Source organism: Sus scrofa, chromosome 13 (assembly GCF_000003025.6).
Source record: "Sus scrofa isolate TJ Tabasco breed Duroc chromosome 13, Sscrofa11.1, whole genome shotgun sequence".
In the NCBI taxonomy this organism is placed as follows: Eukaryota; Metazoa; Chordata; class Mammalia; order Artiodactyla; family Suidae; genus Sus; species Sus scrofa.
In genome coordinates this window covers 34,387,075-34,412,190 of record NC_010455.5, presented here as the reverse complement: position 1 = coordinate 34,412,190, position 25,116 = coordinate 34,387,075, and the positions used below count along the sequence as shown (strand labels likewise).

The 25,116-nt window shown below is 43.9% G+C and overlaps 1 protein-coding gene and 1 non-coding gene across 2 annotated transcripts; both read left to right on the top strand.

The window, feature by feature from the left end:
* WDR82 (WD repeat domain 82) lies at positions 1-24,392 on the top strand. Its single transcript, XM_003132249.5, has 9 exons — positions 1-484; positions 4,543-4,640; positions 9,418-9,484; positions 15,835-15,934; positions 16,978-17,094; positions 17,331-17,486; positions 17,923-17,992; positions 20,149-20,291; positions 21,539-24,392. The coding sequence occupies exons 1-9, from the start codon at positions 324-326 to the stop codon at positions 21,566-21,568; spliced, it is 942 nt and encodes a 313-aa protein (XP_003132297.1). The 5' UTR covers positions 1-323; the 3' UTR covers positions 21,569-24,392.
* MIRLET7G (microRNA let-7g) lies at positions 5,972-6,051 on the top strand. The gene has a single exon (NR_038522.1). It is a non-coding gene; the product is annotated as a microRNA let-7g (primary transcript).

Here is a 25,116-nt window from a genome sequence, read left to right as displayed (position 1 = left end):
CCCCTTTCCCGTCTTGCGCCGCGGTGAGGCTCCTCGCCCTCGGCTTCTGCCTGTCGCCCCAAGATGGCGGACACAATGAGCCGGTGCCGCGCTTGTTGGTCCTGAGGTGATTGTGAGGGGGAACGGTCGGCAAGGCTCCACAGTTCAGACAGAAGAGTGTTGCCCGAGAAGGCGGAGGAAGAGGAGTAGGTGGCCCGACTGTCGCCCGCACTCCCTCTGGCCGCCAGCGCAGCGCCGGTCCTGCCCCGGTCGGCCCCTCGGCAGCCCGCCCGCCCGCCGGGCCCCGCCCCGGCCTTGCGCCGCCGCCTCTAGCAGCCGCCGCCATGAAGCTGACCGACAGCGTGTTGCGGAGCTTCCGCGTCGCCAAGGTGTTCCGCGAGAACTCGGACAAGATTAACTGCTTCGACTTCAGCCCTAACGGCGAGACAGTCATCTCGAGCAGCGACGACGACTCCATCGTGCTCTATGACTGCCAGGAGGGCAAGTGAGTGCGGCGGTGGCCTTGGGCTCGGGTCTGAGTCCCTCCCGCCATCCCCGTCTAGGCCCAGTGCTAGTCCGGAGGCCCGCCCTCCGCCCGGCCCCCTGCCTGTTTTGCACACGCTCCTGCCAGGACCGCGTCCACTCCGAAACTGTCCAGGAGACCTTTTTCTTTCTTTAGAAAATAAGGATAGCAATAATAATAATAATAATCGTATTTATTTTCCCCGCCCCCGACCTTCTCAGCGAGCGCTTTTGCAGCGCTGGCCGAACCCCACCTTGACCTTGACCTTTAAACGCCCGGTCCGCCCACCGCGGCCTCAGCTGGTAGCTTTTCCGCCCCTCCGACTCCCTCGAAGGTGCCGGTTTGCTGTGGCCCCCGCGCGGAACTGCAGAGGTTGCTCTGCTGCCTCATTCAGCAGCGGCAGCTCCCTCTCTCTGCCCTTTCCATGGTGACCTCGATTCAGGCCTGGCACTCCGCCCATCCCCTGCCCCTCAGCTTCCCGCCGCCTTTCTGCCTGAAGGCCGCGTGGGTTGCAGTTGTTAGCTGTCAGGATTTATTTGTTGTGCCTCTTTGGGCCCTCTTTCTTTTCCTTTCTGTTCCAAATAGTTCTCTTACTCCCTCAGTGCCGAAGCCTACGTTTATAGTTAACTTTTTAACAACATCTGAAACTTTTCCTTTTTGCCAGACACGTACAAACTTGGCGGTCCAGTCCTGACCTGAATGTGAACCTCCCAGTAGAACAAAGAAAGCATCGTCTAACAATTTCATGTTTCCTCTTAACACTTTCTTTTAAAGTTACACTTTATGGTCTACTTGGACTTAGCAAAATTCCTAGTTAGACCATGACATTTGTAGGTTGTCCCAAGTCCTCTGGAGACTCATCACACCTGTATCTCTGCAAAATCTTGAAAGCACCGCATTTTGCTTTTTTCCCTGTGCACCTGTCCGCTTTGCCTCACGCATGTAGTCCTTGCTAAATTGTGAGTTCCTTTGGAGTAGAAGCTGGTTTAGGTAGGCTAAATTTGATTTCCCTTCAGCCATCTTCCCCAAGCAGGCTTGTGGATGTTTGGTTTTAAAGCAGGCTACTGGTTTTCTCAGACTTCATTTTGCTATCTAGTTCCAGATCTTATTTTTTGAATCCTTGAGTTTTTCTCTGTTCCTTTTGTCTTTTTTATTTTTGTTTAAACTGATGTCTTCTATAAATTTTTGGAACTTGTTTCTTCACTTGTGAATTAAAGCTGTATGGCGCTGAGCTATAATTTCTCCCCCTTATAACTTTCCTGCTGGTATTGTGAAAAAGTCTTATGTTACTGGCTTCAGGATCTGCCTGAAGTATGTGGAAGAGGGTCCTATAGTGGTGGTTCTGAGAAAAGGGTTGTTATTGTTAGCTGGACCGATGCTGAGTGATTCAAGTCAATGTTACTCATTTCTGTCCAAATCTGGCCACTTACAGCAGCCTGGAAGAGAGAGTAACCTATAAAGCTGGGGATTGGAGTTTTGGAGTCCTGGAGCTGGAAGTAATTTGAAGTTGACTTGCTTGAAATGTTTAGTGCTTGTGCACAGATTAGAACCTCTCCTTGGAACCTGGAGATAGAGATGTATACCTACCTCATTTAAAGGAAATGAAGATGGTGATAGCATTTCTTCACAGTATGTCTCCAAATATGGCATATTTTCCACTGATTGGTTGTAGAAATGACATCGACTTGAAGTGTTGTCTTGTTAAAAGTAAAATGTTAATTTTATAAATAATACAGTTCATTCATTCAGGTAGCATTTTACATAATTACAAACTTACAGAAAAGTTACCATATTGTTTCAGAGACCTCCCACTTGATCCAATAATTGGTTACATTTTGCCCCATTTGTTTTGTCATTATCCATGTGAATGTTTGTTTATATGTGTGTGTCTATATATGCATTTTTGTCTGAATCATCAGTAATATGGAGGTATTAAGGCTCTTTATCCCTCAACACTTCAACATGAATTTACTAAGCACAAGAACATTTTCTTAGGTAACCAGAGTACAGTTATCCAAATTAGGGAATTTGGTATTTATACAGTAGTATACAGTATGCTCTTTAAAAGTTGTATGGATTAATTGTGACCTGTTTCATGTGGTCTGTGGTAAGAGAGTGGCTTGATAAGAGACCTGGGTTCTAGTTTTGCTTTGTGACCAGGTAGGTGTATGACGTAGATTAGATCAATTCTCTGGCCCTTAGGAAGAAAAGTAATGTTTTATTGGAAAGCATAATATCAATATCATATCATAATCAACCTCTAATATCAATAATATCAATATCAACCTCTAATAAAAGAGGTTATTAATGGTGGGCATTTGAAAATGGCTAAAACAAGATTTTTTATGCTTAATATTCCCATGTTACTGTTCATTTAAACTTTCTTTATGATAAAGTTCATCTTTTGAGTGATTTATTTATTTTGTTTGTCTTTTTAGGGCCACACCCTCGGCATCTGGAGGTTCCCACGCTCCGGATCCGAGCCATGTCTGCAGCTACGCCACAGCTCATGTCAGCACTGGATCCTTAACCCACTGAGCGAGGCCAGGGATCGAACCTGCATCCTCATGGGTGCTAGTCGGGCTTGTTAACTGCTGAGCCACCATGGGAACTCCATTTTTTTTTTTTTTTTTTTTTAATTCTGAGAGAATATGTGGAGTTCACGCTGTGTAGCAACAAGATTCGTGGCATGTCTGCAGCGCCAGGATGCAGGTTCAGTCCAGCATCATTTGGTTAAAGGACCTGGCATTGCTGCAGCTGCAGCGTAGATTGTAACTGTGGCTCGGATTTGATCCCTGGCCTGGGGACTCCATATGCCAATACTGTGGGGCTGCCCAAAAAGAAAAAAAAAAATACATACAAAGGGTATTATCTGTGGTAGGTGATGTGAATTATTCAAAGGTTTATTTATTCCTGATCTTTAGAATATAGTTTGTGTAAAGAACCTTACCACAATATTTGTTAAAAAAAACTTTGTGCATAGACTTTGTAAAACCCTTTGAAAAGAATGCATTAGGATTTTGCTTTAAAACTAGGAAGTGATGTGAGGTGACAACACTTCAGTTTTGGCTGCCCCGTGGCATATGGAGTTCCTGGGCCAGGGATCAGATCCTAGCTGCAGATGTGACCTATGCTGCAGCTGTGGCAGCGCCAGATCCTTTAACCCACTGTAGCAGGCTGGGAATGAAACCTGTGTCTACGCACTGCAGAGATGCCGCCGATCCTGTTGTGCCACAGTGGGAACTCCAAGAGGGTGAACAACTTCTTTATATATTATATTAAATTACTGGTAAATATCGGTATAGGATTTATGGAATCCTCCTACGCCTAAGTGTAGAAATATTATGAAGTTTTTGGTTAAATATTTTACTGAGATCAGTTTCAGTTTGATCTTCAAGGTTCTATAGAAGAAGGTAACATTGAAGGAGCTTCAACAAATAGATTGGTAACTTCTAGCTTAGACTTACATAGAAAGAAAACAATCAATGACTAGTTTTGGTAGGGAAAGTAAAGTTTGTTTGCAGAAAGGCTCAGTAAGTGTTTTGGACCTGAAGATAGGATGGAAATGTTCTTTTAGGAAAGGCAAACAGTTTCGTATCTCATTTCAGTTTTGATATATTATTTCTTGAAGAAAGCATCTTTGTAAATGAATGGCTTAAGAAGAGTTCTGGCCTCATTGATCTGATATATTCCCATTTTCCTCTTTCTTAAAAGTTATGACTTATGTGTCTTTCTTCCCAAATAGATGTACTTTTTCTCAGAGCTTAATTTTGAACATTGTAGTAAAGACTGAATTGAGCTCTCAGATTTGATTCCACTTCTTCAGCATTTGGTGTTTAGTGGTGAAAGGCTGTTGCACTTGATCGATTCTGTTTCTTTCATTCTATTTTGGAAGAAATTCTGTTTTTTTCCAGTGTTAAAGCTTATCAAGAATCTTCACCCTTCCCACATCATTCTAGTGTTTTTCTTTAAATGAAGATCCTACATTTTGGTGATGGAGAATTTTGATGGTTTTCTTTCTCTGTCCATTTCTTCGTCAGACCAAAGAGAACCCTGTACAGTAAGAAATATGGCGTGGACCTCATCAGATACACTCATGCAGCAAACACAGTTGTTTACAGCTCTAACAAAATAGACGGTAAGCAAGTCTTCTTTTTAGGAAGTTATGGTGATGCTTTTAAATTAAAACCTTTGTTAAATAGTTCATGGACTCTTTGTGACTGCTTCTGCTTTGGTTATAGGTACTTTAAATTTTCCTATGATGTTAGGTATGCTAGTACACTTATGACTGAAAGGATGCTGAAAGCAAGCCATTAGTACTTTTGAAGGACTTGAAATTGAGTATGTAAGGTCCTCAGTTTAGAGTGGAGAGTGGAAATAGGAAGCAACAAATTATATTTATGGTTTGTGCTTCTTGAAACTTGGGTGGGGAGGCACACCTGTGGCATGTGGAAGTTCCCTGGCCAGGGATTGAACCTGCACCACAGCTCCAGCAATGCCAAATCCTTAACCAGCTGTGTCACAGGGGAACTTCTTGTGCTTCTTGAAACTTGGAAGAATACTTTCAGAAGAAATAAAAGGAAAGAATACTTGACACACAGCAAGTGTTACACAGCATTACTTTCCCATTCAAAATAGATTTGAGATAAGTTTTCACAGATGTTTAAGCTGTGTTGGTTAGGGGACCTTAGAAGAGTTTTTGGTGTGTGCCCAACCATTTATGGTCTGTCACAAAGGGCAGCATACTGACCTTAGTTATTGTTGATTCCAGGGATATTTTTTTAATCTGAATTTTATCCTTTTTTCCTTTTAAATAAAGTTAATGTCTTTGAAGAGTAAAGAGTTATTTTTAGAAATAAAACTTGTGAATTTCTTTCTTTCTAATAAAGGATCTCTGTTTTTACCTACATTTTCCCTGGGATAACATTCTCAGTTGTCAGATTGACTTAGAATTGAGCTATGACACTTTCATATTAGGACTTTCTCTTTTTTCTTTTTCTTTTTTTTAAAAAACTTACCTCACTGATGTGTACATTATTTCATTTTAGACTGCTATTTTGGTTATGCCCAACTCAGAGCAGGTGGATAGAAGTCCTTTTTTTTTTTTTTGAGACTTTTCTGCCTCTACTTGATTTTTAGTAAGTATATTATTTCTGCTTTTCATGCTTCTGTTTCAGAAATGGTTTTAGAAGTAGGCAGTGCACTTGATGCTTTTGGACAAGAATCTAAAACATTAGAATCTTGAGGAACTATAGCTCTGTGATCATCTGAATGACGGGTATATTTATTCTGTTGGGGTGTTTTTCTGAGTGATTATGTGAGGATTCTCCAAATACGGTACAAGATGAGGCAAATGTGCGGCACTTGCAGCTTTGCTGCCAGGCCTCTGCTGTGAGGATGTTGCCTTTCCTGTCTCGAGTGCATCCTGAAGAGTTCCTCCAACGCTCCGTATCCTTTTGCCTGATTCCAGGCTGAGGTAGTAGTTTGTACAGTTTGAGGGTCTATGATACCACCCGGTACAGGAGATAACTGTACAGGCCACTGCCTTGCCAGGAACAGTGCGCCAGCTACTGAGTGGGGCGGAGAGGATGGCGACGCCCTGCTCATCTCTGGGAAACCAGGTAATGGGGAGGAAGTCTTTTTCTGCTTAGGGCAGGTGAGTAGTTGCTAGCAATAGAACAACCAGGAAGACTTTATAGTTGTCATTTGAAAACTTTGATGGTGTTTTCAAGAAAAAACATATTCAGTTGGGAACATAAAAGGAGTGCCCTTTTCCCCTCCCACGTTGAATGTCTTCTTATAAGTACCCCTGTGAGCCATTGGGATGACTTGGTGCTTTCACCCTCTTTGTTCCTATGTTCTATTTGCCTCCAGAAATGTTCTTTCTCTGCTTTCCTTTCTGTATTTTGACATCATTTCCTTTTACCTCTTTCTCAACAGTTGTTCCCTCTTTGTAGTCTTTTTAGAGGCATTGTAATTTCTAGTTCTTTATGGCACCTCATTCCCTTACCACCACCATCATTTTTTATTTTACTTTTTCAGAAGGAATTACTTGGTTTTTAAGAGTGTTTGCCTTATTTTCCCTATGCATAAATCTCTGATTATTCTTCTTTGATATTGTCAAAATCTCACAACTATGAGTTGGTATAGTTCATAATTTTGATTTTTTAAATGTCTTGTGTGGTTTTTTTTTTTGTTGTTTGTTTTTTTTGTTTGTTTGTTTTTTGTTTTTGTCTTTTTGTGATCTCTTGGGCCACTCCCATGGCATATGGAGGTTCCCAGGCTAGGGATCGAAGCGGAGCTGTAGCCACCAGCCTCTTCCAGAGCCACGGCAACGCAGGATCTGAGCCGGGTCTGCAACCTACACCACAGCTCACGGCAACGCTGTATATCTTTTTATTTTTATTTATCATACATATATCTTTGTTTTTTTGGGTTTTGTTTTTGTTTTTTGGTCTTTTTGCCTTTTTCTAGGGCCGCTCCCATGGCATATGGAGGTTCCCAGGCTAGGGGTCCAATCGGAGCTATAGCCACCAGCCTATACCACAGCCACAGCAACGCGGGATCCGAGCCGCATCTGCGACCCACACCACAGCTCATGGCAACGCTGGATCCGTAACCCACTGAGCCAGACCAGGGATCAAACCTGCAGCCTCATGATTCTTAGTCGGATTCGTTAACCACTGAGCCAGGACAGAACTCCTCTTTGGTCTCTTTTAGGGCTATACCCATGGCACATGGAAGTTCCCAGGCTAGGGGTTGAATCGGAGCTGCATCTGCCAGCCTGTACCATAGCCACCTGGGATCTGAACTGCGACCTGTATGACAGCTTAGGGCAACACTGGATGCTTTAACCCACTGAGCGAGGCTAGGAATTGAACCTGCATCTCTGCATGGATACTAGTCTGGTTCCTTATTGCTGAGCCACAACAGGAATGCCAATAATTATTATTATCAGTAATAATAATTTTTTTTTTTTTTTTTTTTTTTTTTGTCTTTTGTCTTTTTTGTTGTTGTTGTTGTTGCTATTTCTTGGGCTGCTCCCGTGGCATATGGAGGTTCCCAGGCTAGGGGTCCAATCGGAGCTGTAGCCACCGGCCTACGCCAGAGCCACAGCACCGTGGGATCCGAGCCGCGTCTGCAACCTACACCACAGCTCACGGCAACGCCGGATCGTTAACCCACTGAGCAAGGCCAGGGACCGAACCCGCAACCTCATGGTTCCTAGTCGGATTCGTTAACCACTGCGCCACGACGGGAACTCCTCAATAATAATAATTTGTTGTTGTTTTGGTCTTGCCTGAGACATGCGAAAATTCCCAGGCTAGAGATGTGCACAGTAGACATTGCCAGATCTTTTTTTTTTTTTCTTTTTACGGCCACACCTGCAGCATATGGAGGTTCCCTGGCTAGGGGTCTAATTGGAGCTGTAGCTGCTGGCCGACACCACAGCCACAGCAATGCCAGATCCAAGCCTTGTCTGCAACCTATACGATAGCTCACAGCCACGCTGGACCCTTAACCCACTGAGCAAGGCCAGGGATCAAACCCGAAACCTCATGGTTCCTGGCTGGATTAATTGCCACTGTGCCACGATGGGAACTCCAACATTGCCAGATCTTTAACCCACTGAGCCACAAGGGAACTCCTATCAGTATTATTTTTAACTCACTTCTCTGTTTAAGGGACCAGTGGATAGTTGGTTAATTACAAAAGGACTAGAACATTACTTCTCTTTCCATTTTATTTAGTTTTAATGTAAACTGTATATCCAGTTTACATTCAGATTACATTTGGAAGGGTTGGGTTGACATGCTGTTGGAGAACACTGGACAAAGATATTTTGCCCAAGTCCAATCTGGTCCTCAGCTTAGCATTGCTACTTAATTCTTTGAGTCTGTTTCCTGAGTGGCCCTATGTTTTTCTTTAAGGTTTATTATTCTGTGGGCACTAAAGCTGTTGTGAGGATTTTTTGGGTGGGGGGGATAGGTGGGGCATATTTGCAGGATAGGTTTCACTGTAATTATGCAGAAACCAAAGATTGGTAGCAACAATGATTTTAAACATTGCTCTATATGCTGTCAACTTTAGAACTCTGCTTCAATTAATTTTTTTATTAAAGTATAGTTGATTTACAATGTTGTGCCAAGAGCTCTGCTTTTGAATTACGCAAACTCTCTAGTGCTGTGGAGAGGAGTTATTCACCAGTATTTATTCATACTTTGCTTGGGTAATGGAAAACAGTGAATTCTTTGACCTGAGTTTTTGTTTTTGCTACTCCTGCAGCATATGGAGGTTTCCAGGCAAGGGAATAAACCTGTGCCACAGCAGTGACCCAGGCTGCTGCAGTGATGCCAAAGCCTTAACCTGCTGTCCAAGGGAACTCTTGACCTTGCCTTTTCAAGTAAATTCTTTTAAAAATAGTAGTAGGGGTTCCCATTGTGGCTCAGTGGTAATGAACTCCACTAGCATCCATGAGGATACGGGTTTGATCCCTGACCTTGCTCAGTTGGCTAAAGATTCCAGTATTGCCATGAACTGTGGTGCAGGTCACAGACGTGGCTCTCATTTGGCGTTGCTGTGGCTGTGGTATAGGCTGTCAGCTACCGCTCTGATTCGACCCCTAGTCTGGGAACTTCCATATGCCATGGGTGCAGCCGTAAAAAGCAAATAAATAAATAAATAAAAATAAAAATAGTAGAATATTGGAGTTCTGCTGTGGTGAAACTGGATCAACAGCATCTCCGCAGCGCTGAGATGAAGGTTCAATCCTTAGACCAGCATAGTGACTTAAAGACACAGCATAGGTCGGCAGTTGTGGTTCAGATCTGATCCTTGGCCTGGGAACTCCATATGAACCAGGGAGGCCAACAAAAAAAGTAGGATATCATCATGCTTTATTTGTGTTTTTACAGATACTATTCGTTACCTGTCCTTACATGACAACAAATACATCAGATACTTTCCTGGACATAGCAAAAGGTAAGACTCAAGTGTTAGAGAAGTAGATAGTTCTTTTATCCCTGAGGTTATCTGGAGAATAAAAGAATGGAGAGATTTTATTAGAGAATGGAAACTAGTTCCTTACTGCTGTTTGTCATACTTTTTAATCTTGTCTTTTTAATCATCCCTACAGTCAATTCTTGATTAATCAGGGTTGTGGAGGCAGGAGTAGGACTTCAAAGATCAACCAAAATCTCAAAACATTTTTAGGAAAGAGTTTCTCTTGTGGTTCAGTGGCAGTGAATTCGACTAGTATCCATGAGGATGCAGGTTCAATCCCTGGCCTCACTCAGTGGGTTAGGATCTGGGTTGCTATGAGCTGTGGTTTAGGTTGCAGATGTGGCTTGGATCCAATGTGGCCATGGCCAGCAGCTGCAGCTCTCTGATTCATTCCCTGGCCTGGGAACTTCCATATGCCACAGGTGAGGCCCTAAAAGGCAAAAAAAAAATTATTAGGAAAAATACGGATCCAAAGATATTCAGTGGAAGCCTATGTAGTAAAAATTACATTTAGCATTTAGGAATCCCAAATACCAGACATCCCTTAATGAAAGGACTTTTTACATGTATGAGGCCTTGTCAGTATGGGGGTCCCTATTTCAGCAGGCCTCTGCTCTTTGTAAACTTGTTCCACATTAAGATCTTAATAAGGATGTGAAAAAAAAATGAATAAAGTCCTTTGTTACTTTTTGAAAATCAAAAAACTTGTTTCCTTATTCTGTTTTATAATGTCAGGGTTCTTTGGCCACAACTGGCATTTGGAAATTCCTGGGCAGAGATTGAACTTCCGCCACAGCAGTGCCGCACCAAAGCCATTGCAGTGACAGTGGTGTATCCTTAATCCTCTACACCACAAGAGAACCATCACCCACTTCTTTTCACTGTCAAACATGAAAGAATAATCGTCATATTTCCATATCCACCTTCTCATACACATTCACTGCCTAACTTACTCTATCCAAGCTAAGCCATTTACTCCCCTTTCTCTGCTGCCTCCAGGTAAAATCTGCTGCCTGGGGCTTTTTTTGGTGCTCATCCTCTCAATGAAATTTTTTTTCCTCTGGCAGCTGACTTCTCCCATCTTGGTTCTGTTCTTACTATTCTTGGCCTCTTTCTCCTTTTGACCCTAAAGTAAACAAGGTTCTACCCTAGCTTTTGTCTCTCTTGTTATTTTCTCAAATATCTCCATCACTGATACCATTCACCTCTCCTCAGATGGCTTCCCAAATCAGTATTTTCAGCCCATGATTTCCAGACTTGACTTCCACCTACACATCTGTTTTATACACATCTGTGTGGATGTCTCTTCTTTGCCCTCACCTGATAGGTCTGACACTCTATCCATTATTGGTAGGTTCCTTGGGCCAGCTCCTCTGCTTCATGTTTCTGCATCTTGGCCCCTTCTGGTTCTCCCAACTTAAAGCCTCTATTGCCTCTTCACTCCTTTTCCCCTGCCTTCACATCCAGTGAGTTGATAAATCCTGTTGATTAAATTCTAAATTTAATCTCCTATGTCACTCTGTTCTGTACTCACTCCTTTGTTTCTATTATAGCTCATACCCTGTTGGGTAAATTATTGTCATATCCTAATCTTCTCTCTCACCATCCTGCTTCTGCACACTATTTTACAGTTTTGACCACTGCACAGCCTCCGTCAAAGCCTTGGAGTCAGATTCTCCTTCCTCTCTGACCCATTTTCCCAGTGTTAGGATCTCCTGCAACTCCAGTTGAGGTGAACTCTGGGCTACTTCCTGAACATTGGCCTAATGCCTTCCTATCCAGCACCTTCCAGAAAGTCCACTTCCATTGAAACCTTGGTCACCACAAATGCTACTTCTTCCAGAATGCCTTTTCTGGCCCTCTCTTGGAGTTGTCTGGACTAGACAGTTAAACTTCCTTAAAGTCTTGTTCCTCCTTGTATTCCCTCTACCTCTCAGCATAGAGTGTTGTGCCAAGATGGCCTTCTCCAAGCTTTTGAACTGAATACTGAGGCGTAAAATAACATGTCCATGTGCATTCTACTCACTGTTTTATTACCAGCTCAGCATTCCCAGGAAATTTTGGCCGATAATATCTTTTAAGTTTTTAAGTTGAGGAGCTAGTGTAAATGTTTTTTTAAGTCGATTTTTCCCCCCCTTGGGCCACACCCACAGCATATTGAGGTTCCCAGGCTAAGGGTCGAATTGGAGCTGTAGCGACTGGCCTGTATCGCAGCCACAGCAATGCCAGATCTGGCCATGTTTTTGACCTACACCACAGCTCATGGCAATGTCAGATCCTTAACCCACTGAGTGAGGCCAGGGATCAAACCCGAGTCCTCGTGGATCCTAGTCGGGTTTGGTAACCACTGAGCCATGAAAAGAACTGCTTCGATTCTTTCTAGTGGATCCCAAACCTCCTGAGCCTCTCAGTGTTATCTAAAACTTGAACTTCCTCTATTTCTACATTTGAAAAAATTCATTCATAAGCAAGCTATGTGGTTTGGTCTTTTTTTTTTTTTTTTTGCCATTTCTTGGGCCGCTCCCGCGGCATATGGAAGTTCCCAGGCTAGGGGTCGAATCAGAGCTGTAGCTGCCAGCCTACGCCAGAGCCACAGCAATGCAAGATCCGAGCCGCGTCTGCGACCTACACCACAGCTCACGGCAACGTCGAATCGTTAACGCACTGAGCGAGGGCAGGGATCGAACCTGCAACCTCATGGTTCCTAGTCGGATTCGCTAACCACTGCGCCACGACGGGAACTCCTGGTCACCTTTTTTGACTTCAGGCTTTACTTTGTCACTGTGAAACAGTACAATACCAACATTTTCTCTACTTTTCACCTATGACACCAGCTCATGTATCTGTGAAGTGTTTTGCAGTCTAGCTAGAATGTGGAACTACTCTTCCATAACACCTAGAAGGAAGAGGGATTTGAGTGTTCATTTTCACAATGGCTTCCTCAAAAGGTAGTACGGTAGACCCATAGGCTCTGTACAGGTCCTAGCCCATGGCACACAGGACTCCCTTGGTTGGGGCTATGGCATGCTGCGAGAGGTAGGTAAAGTGGAGCTATGTGCCATCCTTCTCAGCATTGCCCAGATACTAGGGAGGTGGTAGGCATCTTCAGTGCAGGGCATGGCAGAGCAAGAACATGATCAGCCACAAACAGAAACTCCTCTGTTTACAAACCTGACCAGTATCCATGAGGGTGTAGGTTTGATCCCTGAACTTGCTCAGTGGGTTGGGGATCCAGCATTGCCATGAGCTGTGGTGTAGGTTGCAGACACGGCTCGGATCTGAAGTTGCTGTGGCTGTGCAATAGGCTGGCAGCTGCAGCTTTGATTCAGCTCCTAACCTGGGAACTTCCATATGCTACAAGTGCAGCCCTAAAAAGCAAAAAAAAAAAAAAAGGAACATGAGCAGAGGGAACAAGAGAGCTCTTGGAGGAAATGTTTTTCAATGAGTGACTGTTAATGGTATAACTATAAAATGGAATCCAGCAGTTCCTGTCATGGCACAGGGGAAATGAATCTAAGAACTATGAGGTTGCAGGTTCAATCCCTGGCCTCACTCAGTGGGTTAAGGATATGGTGTTGCCGTGAACTGTGGTATAGGTCGCAGACATGTGTCAGATCCTGCATGGATGTGGCGTAGGCCAGCAACTGTAGCTCCGATTGGACTCTTAGCCTGGGAACCTCCATATGCCACAGGTGCAGCCCTAAAAGCAAAAAAATAAATAAATAAAATGGGATCCATATCAGAAATATAGTTGCTGGAGGAGTTCCCTCTGTGGTGCAATGGGATTGGCAGCATCTTGGGAGTGCTGGGGTGCAGGTTCAATCCCTGGGCCGACACAGTGGGTTAAGGATCTGGTGGTGTCACAGTTGCAGCTCAGATCTGACCCCTAGCCTGGCAACTCCGTATGCCATGGAGCAGCCAAAAAAAAGGAAGAAATACAGTTGCTGTTAACTTAAGCCTGTGGCTTTCTTAAGTGTGGTGTCCAAACCAACAGTCTTAACCATCACCTAGGAGCTTGTTAGAAACAGATTCTCAGACCTTATTCTAGACCTACTGGATTAGAAGTTCTGGGAATACGAATTCCTGTTGTGGCTCAGTGGGTTAAGGACCCCACATTGTCTCTGTGAGGATGAAGCTTCAATCCCTGGCTGGGCTCTGGGTCAAGGATCTGGTGTTGTCATGGTTTTGGCACAGGCCTCAGCTACAGCTCCGATTCAGCCCCTGGCCTGGGAATGTCCATGTGCCATGGGTGCAGCTGTAGGAATGGGCGGGGGAGAAATACTAGGCATGGGTCTTTGTTTTTTTCCCCACAAATATAAGTTAGGGTTTATTAGGGGAGAAATTTAGAAATGAAGAAGTAGCATAGCACACAAATATTTCAAGTTCTTATTTCACAAAGAATCATACTTAATAGGGCATAGCTGGACTGTTAAGGAAAGGGAAGCGGTCTTAGAGGGGGAATGTGCTTATGTAATAGACATGGATCTTACAATGTGTGTTTTGACCTAGCCTTCAGGTGATGCTGATGCCACTCAGGTTTGAGAACAAAAGTAATTCACACACTTCCAGTTAAAAAATCATAGTTTGTTTTTGTTTTATCTTTTTAGGGCTGTACCCTCGGCATATGGAGGTTCCCAGGCTAGGAGTCTAATCAGAGCTATAGCTGCTGGCCTATGCCACAGCCACAGCAGCACCAGATCCAAGCTGAGTCTGCGACCTAAACCACAGCTCATGGCAATGCCAGATCCTTAACCCACTGAGTGAGGCCAGGGTTTGAACCCACAACCTCATGGTTCCTAGTCGGATTCGTTTCCGATGTGCCAGCAGGGGAACTCCTGGTTTTATTTTTTTTAATTGAGATAAGAGTTCAGTACCATAAAGTCACCCTTATAAAGAGTACAATTCAATGGTTTTTAGTATATTCACCATCACCATTATCTAATTCTGGAATACTTTCATCACCCCAAATAGAAACCCTGTATCCATTAACAGTCCCCATTTCTCCTCCTCCCAGTCCTTGGCAGATGCTTTCTACTCTGTTTCTATGGCTTTGCTGATTCTGGATATTTTGTATACAAGGCATCAGACCATATTTGGCCTTTTGTGCCTGACTTCTTTCACTTTATACTTGTTTTAATATGATTCAGTACTTCATTTCTTTTTTTCTCTTTTTAGGGCTGGATCCACAGCATATGGAAGTTCCCCAACTAGGAGGTCAAATGGGAGTTGTAGTTGCCAGCCTACACCCCAGCCACAGCAATGCTGAATCCAAACTGCCTCTGTGATGTACACCACAACTCACGGCAATGCCACATCCTTTAACCCCCTGAGTGAAGCCAGGGATCAAACCTGCGTCCTCATGGATACTAGGGGGGGTTCCTTATTGCTGAGCCACTTCATTTCTTTTTTCTTTTCTTTTCTTTTTCTTTTTTTTGTCTTTTTGCCATTTCTTGGGCTGCTCCCGCGGCATATGGAGGTTCCCAGGCTAGGGGTCTAATCGGAGCTGTAGCCTCCAGCCCACACCAAAGCCACCGCAAAGCAGGATTGGAGCCGTGTCTGCAACCTACACCACAGCTCACTGCAATGCCAGATTGTTAACCCACTGAGTAAGGCCAGGGATCAAACCCGCAACCTCATGGTTCCTAGTCGGATTCGTTAACCACTGCGCCATGACAGGAACTCCATTTAATTTCTTTTTATTGCCAAATAATATTCCTATATGGAGTTAACATATTTTGTTTATCCATTCTTTAGGTGTTGGACAATTGGGTTGTTTCCACTTTTGGAGATTATAAATAATGCTGTTGTGAACGTGTATGGATTTTTTTAGACATAATGTTTTCATATTTCTTGGGTGGAATGCTTGGATCATATAGTAGCTCTGTCTTTAACTTTTCAAGGAGATGTAAAACTTTTCCAGAGCAGCAGTACCATTTTATATTCCCACCAGGGTTCCAGTTTCTCCTCATCCTCACAGACACTTGTTATCTCTCTCTTTTTTTTTTTTTTTTTTTTTTTTTTGGTCACACCCATGGCATGTAGAAGTTCCTAGGCTAGGGACTGAACCCACTCCACAGCAGTGACCCAAGCCACTGCAGTGACAACACCAGATCTTTAACCCACTTGCGAGAGAATGCTTCCCTTAAGTTATTCTTTAAATTATACTCGTTGCTTTTGATTATTCCAGGTTGTTTGTGTATGTGTGTTTCTTAAAATGGCATTTTTAGGAGAACACGTATATATAGGTAGGCAGGTAAAGTATTGTAAAGGTCACATCCAGTTTTTACAAATATTGTCCTTCAACACCTATTTATCTTGGTGTATTGCAGGGTGGTGGCCTTGTCTATGTCACCTGTGGATGACACTTTCATATCTGGGTCTCTTGATAAGACCATTCGACTCTGGGATCTCCGGTCTCCTAACTGCCAGGTAATGTTCCCTCACAGTTACTATGGTTGGCACCATCATCAACTCCTTCTCAAGGAAGGGGGAAAGCAGTGATTACATTCTGGGATCCCAGAGTCTTTGATAGGTAGCTGGTAATTAAGCTAGTACCTTCATCCAGTGCATATTCATTATGATGTGTGGCTTATTGCTTTAAAAAGTTAGAAGCCTTTGAGCTAGATTTTAGGTTCCAGGGATTTGTTTTTATTTGAATGCAGCATTTGTAAAATTGTGCAGTTTGGGTTGATCTGAAATCAGTTGCATGGAGACCTGCTTTTTTGTTGTTGTTTTCCTTCTTTTCTTTCTTTCTTTCTTTCTCTCTCTCTCTGTCTGTCTTTCCTTCCCTCCCTCCCTTTCTTCCTTTCTTTCCTTCCTGCCCTGTGGCATATGGACTTCCTGGCCAGGGATCATCATATATTTGAGCTGTGGTTGCAACCTATGCTGATGCTGAGGCAACGCCAACCCTTAACCCACTGGGTTGGGCCAGGGATTGAACCTGTGTCCCAGTGCTCCAAAGATGCCACCAATCCCATTGTGCCACAGTGGAAACTCAGACCTATTTTTTAAAAACTTCATTTTAGTTTTATGTTTGCTCTTTCTTTTTTTTTTTTTTTTTTTTTTGTCTTTTGTCTTTTTTGTTGTTGTTGTTGTTGTTGCTATTTCTTGGGCCACTCCCGCGGCATATGGAGGTTCCCAGGCTAGGGGTTGAATCGGAGCTGTAGCCACCGGCCTACGCCAGAGCCACAGCAGTGCGGGATCCGAGCCGTGTCTGCAACCTACACCACAGCTCACGGCAACGCCGGATCGTTAACCCACAGAGCAAGGGCAGGGATTGAACCCGCAACCTCATGGTTCCTAGTCGGATTCGTTAACCACTGTGCCACGACGGGAACTCCTATGTTTGCTCTTTCTGTACTGTAGGTAGATTGGTATCTGTTTGTGTCCCCTTCTTAGTTATCATTGGGAAAAGTATATTATGTAGCGGTAGGATCATGAGTTCATTAACCTTTTTTAACTTCTTTTCTTAGGGTCTCATGCATCTACAAGGCAAGCCAGTTTGTTCTTTTGATCCAGAAGGGTTAATTTTTGCTGCAGGTGTCAATTCCGAAATGGTCAAACTTTATGATCTTCGCTCTTTTGATAAGGTAAATCTTTCAGGCTTTGCACTATCTTAATGTTATTAAAGTTTTGGAAGGCAAGATGGACATTTAAGAGCCTTTTTTTACAGTAGAGGAGGTATGTGGTAAATATCGGAGAGCATCAGAGCAGTACTTCATCCTCTGTTTTCCCTAGTCAAAAAAGGAATCTAAAGGGATTGGTTCTGGCAGAAGGCATTGTTAATGTGCCTTGGGCTTGGGGCTGCTGTTTTTATCTTTTGCAGGGGCCATTTGCGACATTTAAAATGCAGTATGATCGGACTTGTGAGTGGACAGGACTTAAGTTCAGCAATGATGGCAAACTCATTCTCATCTCCACCAATGGCAGCTTCATCCGTCTCATTGATGCATTCAAGGGAGTGGTGATGCATACATTTGGGGTGAGCTGACACTTTTGAGCATGGCTTTTTCCGTGTTCATTCCTTTTTGCTATGCTCATCCCTTCTGAGAATTGTGTTAGCTTGTGTTCGAATTGCGTCCTTGGCTCACTGATTGAGGCATGGACTTTCTTTTTCTTCCTGCATATGACCTTACTTCTTCTGGGTTCTGAGACACTTCTTACCCAGTGACTCAAGTTTGATGTTTAGATATATAATAATTCCTGACTGTAAACATTTTCTTGTCCCCTTGGTTATGTAGTTGAGAATAAGGGGGTGAATAGTAGAGGGTGGTGGCCGAGTTTGGAACCTTGGTGGCACTGTGCATAAAGGGGAGACAATCTCACAGAAAGGAAGGTGATGTGTATGCTGGGTCTTTGTTTATAGGCACTTCTTTTTTGTTAATGGCATGTAATAAGAATTGTTCTGCTTCTTTTAGGGTTATGCTAACAGCAAAGCTGTCACACTGGAGGCCTCATTTACTCCAGATTCCCAGTTTATTATGATTGGTAAGCTTCCTTTATCTCCCTTGGGGTTATTTCTCTGGTACTCTGTATTATATTATTTTTGTTAGTTTTAACTAATTTTTTTTTAATTTTATTTTTCCACTGTACAGCAAGGGGATCAAGTTATCGTTACATGTATTTTTTTTCCCCTGCCCTTTGTTCTGTTGCAACATGAGTATCTAGACATAGTTCTCAATGCTACTCAGCAGAATCTCTTTGTAAATCTATTCTAAGTTGTATCTGATAACCCCGAGCTCCCAGTCCCTCCCACTCCCTCCCTCTCCCATCAGGCAGCCACAAGTCTATTTTCCAAATCCATGATTTTCTTTTCTGTGGAGATGTTCATTTGTGCTGGATATTAGATTCCAGTTATAAGTGATATCATATGGTATATGTCTTTGTCTTTCTGGCTCATTTCACCAGTATGAGATTCTCTAGTTCCATCCATGTTGCTGCAAATGGCATTATGTCATTCTTTTTTATGGCTGAGTAGTATTCCATTGTGTATATATACCACACCTTCCAAATCCAATCATCTGTCGATGGACTTTTGGGTTGTTTCCACGTCGTGGCTATTGTGAATAGTGCTGCAATGAACATGTGGGTGCATGTGTCTCTTTTAAGTAGAGTTTTGTCCAGATAGATGCCCAAGAGTGGGATTGCGGGGTCATATGGAAGTTCTATGTATAGATTTCTAAGGTATCTCCAAACTGTTCTCCATAGTGGCTGTACCAGTTTACATTCCCACCAAGAGTGCAGGAGGGTTCCCTTTTCTCCACAACCCCTCCAGCACTTGTTATTTGTTGACTTATTAATGATGGCCATTCTGATTGGTGTGAGGTGGTGTTTTAACTAATTTTTTATTTTTATTTTTATTTGGTCTTTTTAGGACCGCACTCAGTGGCATATGGAGGTTCCCAGACTCGAGCTTAAATCAGAGCCATAGCCACAGCGATGCCAGATCTGAGCCATGTCTGCGACCTGTACCATAGTTCATAGCGGTGCCTGATCTTTAACCCACTGAACAAGGCCAGGGATTGAACCCACATCCTCATGGATGCTAGTCAGATTTGTTTCTGCCACAACAGGAACTCATAATTAAGATATTATTAATTATCATTTTGATAGATATTCTCAGATTTCTGTGTAGTACATTATATCAAAGGTATAGTGTCTTTAAACTGTCCTGACTTTGCATTTCTTTACTGGGAACTAGAATTAATGTTGGTCTTCCCTAGACCAGCATAGAGTTAAATTTTACAAGCACTATCTTATTAATAGTACTAACTTCCTGGTGTAATCTTGCATTCTGTCGTCTTAGTGTAGATGTTTGTAGGGTGATTTTTATTCATCCCCCCTTTTAAAACATTTTTAAAATTTTTAAAATTTTTTGTCTTTTTTAGGGCTGCACCCACGGTTTATGGAAGTTCCCAGGCCAGGGGTTGAATTGGAACTGCAGCTGCTGGCCTATGCCACAGCCACAGCCACAGCAATACCGGATCTGAGCCACACTTGTGACCTACACCTCAGCTCACAGCAACACAGATCCTTAACACACTGAGTGAGGCCAGGGATCAAACCTGCATCCTAATGAATACTAGTTGGGTTTGTTACCACTGAGCCACAGTGGAAACTGCCAGCTCCCTTTTTGTTTTGTTTATTTATTTATTTATTTTGTCTTTTTAGAGCCATACCAGCAGCATATGGAGGTTCCCAGGCTAGGGGTCAAATTGGCACTGTAGCTGCCAGCCTACACCACAACCACAGCAACACCGGATCTGAGCCATGTCTGTGACCTACACCACAGCTCACGAAAATGCTGAAACCTTTAACCCACTGAGTGAGGCCGGGGATTGAACCTGTATCCTCATGGACACTAGTCAGATTTGTTTCTCTTGAGCTATGACAGGAACTCCCCAATCCCCTTTTTAAATGAGAAAACTGATTTTAGAGGGGAAGTGACTTGCACAGGAACAAATAACTAGGGTTAAGTTCAACTCCTGAAGTGCCTTTTCATCGCTGTCTTTCTTCCCTCTCAGTTTCTTCTGAGGGCTGGATCCTATAGCTTGCCCTCTCTCCAGATGTTAGCCTATGACTTTCCCGTTTGTCTTTGTATTGTGCCTTGAGCTGTTGTTATATTCCTTGATCATTCTCTTTAGGTTCAGAGGATGGCAAGATCCATGTCTGGAATGGAGAGAGTGGTATAAAAGTAGCTGTGTTGGATGGCAAACACACAGGCCCCATTACCTGTTTGCAGTTCAACCCCAAGTTCATGACCTTTGCCAGCGCATGTTCCAACATGGTATGTGAACAATGGGAGATGTCCTCCACCAAGGGGCTCTTTTCTAGTTGTGGTGGATGCTTCAATAAGCACAGCAAGCTGTGCTCTAAATCAGTATAATTATAAGCACCCAAGTTCATGTTTCTCAACTGGTGGCTTCTCTGTTTTACCTCATTATTTGATCTCTGGTGAGGCTGGTCTTTCACATTTACTCTTCTTTCCATCTAGGATCACCTCTGCGCTCCTGGGAGATCTTAGGCCAGTTATTGCTCTGGCTCCTGGTTTTATGCCAAACTATCTGGGACTGCGCTTCATATCTTTTTGGCTTCTTAAAATACTGTGAACCAGCTTTCTGTGGCTGCAGCCTTTCAGTTTTTCCATTCTTCTCAGTTTACACTAAGTTCATCAGAAATTCTTCTAATTGACCACAACCCATCATTTAGAATTTCCTCCAGGCCCCTGTCTCTTTATAGACAGCACTAACAAAGTGTCAGTGAGTCTCAGCCTCTAGTTACCTCTTGACATCTCCTAAACCTCCCAGAAGACATTGTCTCCATTTCTTTTTCTTTTTTTAATCTAAACCAAGGTCACAAAACAATGCAGCAGAACCATCCAATCTAGTCCCTCTGATTTTTCACAGCTCATGAATGAGAAGGCATATCTGAGGTTACTTGGTAGATTAGCAGTAAGGCCAAGTTACCCAGGTACCCATCTCCCTGATGGTCCTTTTTTTCTCGGCACTGGACCACTGTTTTGGAAGTTAGGCAGTGCTGGAGGGGAAAAGAACCAGCTTACTTTCACATAGATGGCAGAGTGTTTCTGTCTTCATAGATTGCCAGAGTCATTTGGTCAGGAGGGAGAGCCACCAGCCATAACTCCTCCAACTTGGGGTTTCAGTACCTTAATCATGTGGGGGAGGGGTAAGAAAAACCCTTAGCAGTGAGGAGAGAGGCTTGCTTTTTTATTTATTTATTGTCTTTTTGCCTTTTCTAGGGCTGCACCTGTGGCATATGGAGGTTCCCAGGCTAGGGGTTGAATTGGAGCTATAGCCACCGGCCTATGCCAGAGCCACAGCAACACAGGATCCAAGCCGCATCTGCAACCTACACCACAGCTCACGGCAACACCGGATCCTTAACCCACTGAGCAAGGCCAGGGATCGAACCCACAACCTTCTGGTTTCTAGTCGGATTCCTGAACCACTGAGCCATGACGGGAACTCCAAGGCTTGTCTTTTTAAAGTTGACTTATATTCTTTTTCCATCCAGGCCTTCTGGTTGCCCACCATTGATGACTGACCCTCATGCTACTCGGCTGTTTTCTGTACAGTGAGGGTGGCCAGCAGGAAGAAACTCAGAGGGGACTAAGATGTAGTGGGATTGGATCATTTGACTGGGCTGGAGAATATCCTTCCACATGGCCTCCCAAGGATGTGCTGTACATTTACTCAAAAGAAAAAAAATTACTTTGCGGAGCTTCTTCAAAAGGACTCTTGGTGCAGCAGATTCAATCGGGACTCATTTTCCAGCTGTCACTGCATCAAGCTCCAGAGGAGTGACCAGACTCATGATTAGGGTATAGTGGGGCCCTCAAGACGCCTTCAGTTTTGAATGTATTTGCTGCTGAGGAGTCAGTGAAGTTGTTAATTCTGCACATCCCTTCTCCCACCCCCATAAATGCATGGGAAGCCACAGTTCTGGTTTTGAGATACTAGGGCAGCTCAGTACCCCTTCCCCTCATCCTGCATGTCTTGTTACTGGGTCTCCCTGTGTCATTGTGGTATTATTCCACAACCATCATGTTATTTAGGTGCCAAACATATACAGAAATAAGTCTCCATACATCTTAGGGTCAGAAAGGGACAGATTCAGAAGGACCTTGCTTGCCAGGAAGCCTTGCAAGTTAGTCATGTGAGGGCATGCTTCGGCCTCTGGGTGTTGGGTGGGAAAAGGGCCAAGAGCCTGAAAAGGAGGGAGGAGAGGTAGAAGTGAGTTTGTAGGGCTTGGATGATTAGCAGCAGCCTAGTGTGGTGCCCCATCGTCAACACAACCCGTGGTCCTTCTGGGTGCCTGCCAAGCTTGGGTGTGTACAAAAGCAAGGTGGGTATCTATTTTTGTATATGAGCTACATCACGCTTTCCTGTGGGCCAGTATTGTGGAGTGAGTCTGAGTTGTTTACACTGATACCTTCCCTGCCCACCACAAATTGTGTACATAGTCTCCAGATGATAACCACCCCTTTCCCAGCTCCCAACCAAGAGCTGGCTTTAGGCCTGTGTTATATGTTATATTTAGCCTTTTTATATATGACTTTGGATTCTGTTGTTTGTATTTTAGCACAGTGTGTGTATGCCTTCATTTAAATATATCGTGTGTGCATACATATATACATATATGTATGTGTGCATATATATATATAAATATATTTAAAAAGTATCAGAGTTCAGTTAAAGGAGATGGAGTCCTGTGCCCCAGGAGAAAGACCACATCCTTGCTAATGGTGTTTGCCACAAGTGTTAGTGAGTCTTCCCTATTACCTTTTTCCCTTCGGGATACTGAACAAAAGCAAAGCTTTCAAGTGTTTGCTGTCCCCATGGCAGCTAAGTGAGGGTCTTAGAATGACTCCCTTGTGTTCTTCAAGCCGCACTTTGGGGCTTTCTCTGCAGTATTAGCCCCCCTTTTGCCCAGTGATGCTCCTGTCTGCGCCTATATGTGTGTGACAGTCACTTTTGCATGCCTTTTGTATCTGGCTCCCAGCGTTTGGGGACAGGATGCTGGAACCAGAGCATTTCAGCTTGTCTGAGGCTTCTTTGCCAATTACAGGTCACTCCTATTTACCTGGTTTGTCTGCTTTCTTGCTTTTCTTTGCCTTCTCTTGGGAGAGGGAGGGTTCCGGATTGCAGTTGAGGTGAGCTGCTGCTAGCTATAGCCTTTCCCCCTGCATGGCCTTCTTAGAGCAGGACAAGTGGCATGTTATTTTACTAAGTTACCAAACATTGAAGGAGCTAACACATTCCCTGCAGATCCAGAAACAGGCTTAACAAGGTTACGAATGAGATGCCCAAGTGCATCTAGCCACTAGGAGGGAAAGTAAGCCATCACTGCCTCTGTAAAGCAGCAGCAGGAATCGGCTGTGAATTGCTAGCAATTACTGTTTTAAAAGTTTTGCTTTTTTAGCAATTGCTTTTTGGTTTGCTTGTTCCTCAAACTTAAGGGCAAGGGGCATACATCTTCCCCAGACACAGACTGGAATCTGCAGCTTCTGTGGTGCCACACACTGTATAGCTCTTTATTCACAGAGTAGAGGAACTTTCAGAAACCAAGTGGTCTGAGCTACTACTGCCCACCCCTGGCTTTCTAGGGTAGAAAATTCATGGTATGAATAAATTCAAAGGGTACTTGGAACTGTGGGTTAACAAGAAAGGCAGCATAATTAATGCATGCTAACAGATCTGCAACCAGAACAGCCACCAAGCATGACTTGTCTATGGTTTATGTTGCGTTCCAGTGTGTCCAAAGCTGAGGCACCCTGTCTTTTGAAAATATGCACTGCATAGCTTCTATTTATGGGGACCTGTGACTACAGAGCTGGCTCCTGAGTTGGGAAGGAAAGGGAAAGATGCAGCTGAAAGTGACAAGAGGTGATGATGTGGTGGGAATAAGGTAGAGTTAAGGGAAAAAAGAGTATGTGGTTCAGAGAGGCTGAGGAGGACTGGGGCTGCAAGGACACTTTCATTGGGAGCCAGAGTGCTTAAGCTCTCCTGGGGGTGGGGATGCACCATGCTCCCAAGAGTCAGGGCCAAAGCCACTGATTTTTTTATATGTGACAGTCACTGCACTGCTCAGCCACCAGCCAGTGGGATATTTTTTTAGAAAAAAACTCCCCCCCTTGCAATCATAATTAATGCATATTAAGGAAAAATCTGGGAATATTACAAAGAATCAGTTTGCCACCCAAATGTTACCACTGTTAACCTTTTGGTGTTAAATGTTCCTCTAGACATTTCTGTGCATAGATTTTTGGTGTGTTTACATAGTTGTTATTCTACTGTATATACAATTTTATGTCCCTTTTGTACTTAACATATAAACGTTTTTTCCACGTTATCTGTCTTAAACAGAATTTTATGGCTGCAGCCTCTTCCATTGAGTTTTCATAGCATTGATTGCCTCATTCCTAGAGTTGGAGGGAGGGAAGAGGGTTGTCTCCTATTAGTCCTCCTGCCTCACCCTGGGACTCATTGTACTGCTGTGTGGATGGATTGCTGGGCTCCCTCAGACTGCCCCTGGTGACTAAGGCCTGTGGGCTGGTGGGAGGAACCCTTGGACCCAGCTCTCAAGCAGCTTGGGTCTCAACTGCCAGATCTAATAAGCAACCATGGGGCCAGAAATGACTGACTGTGTAAACCCAGCCAGAGCCAACCTTGAGCTCCTCAAAGACTGCATCTGGCATGTGCCTTAGGCTGCCTTTCCTCCCCTACTCTTACATCAACCCTTGATCAGGTTGGCAGCCTCCAGCTGGGATAAGGTTCATCCTGCCAGGCCCTGGCTTATTAGGGTCAAGAATATCCTCTTTGGGGCTCCTGCACCAGTTCTGGCAGAAGGCTTGGCCAGTTGCTTTATAACCCATTGCTTGGTGGGTGAATCGGTATCAGCAGTAGCTCAGCATCCTCAGCTACAATACCTTGGGGCTGCCACCTTGCCCATGGTCATTAGAGGTTGGCCAAGGGCTCTAGAGGACAGCAGAGGGTGCATCCTAGCTTGTGAGTGGTAAGCCATGTATAGGCTTTCGACATGACTGCTCAAGAAAGAAGAGGCCTCCTCAGCCTGATGGAGGGCTATGCAGC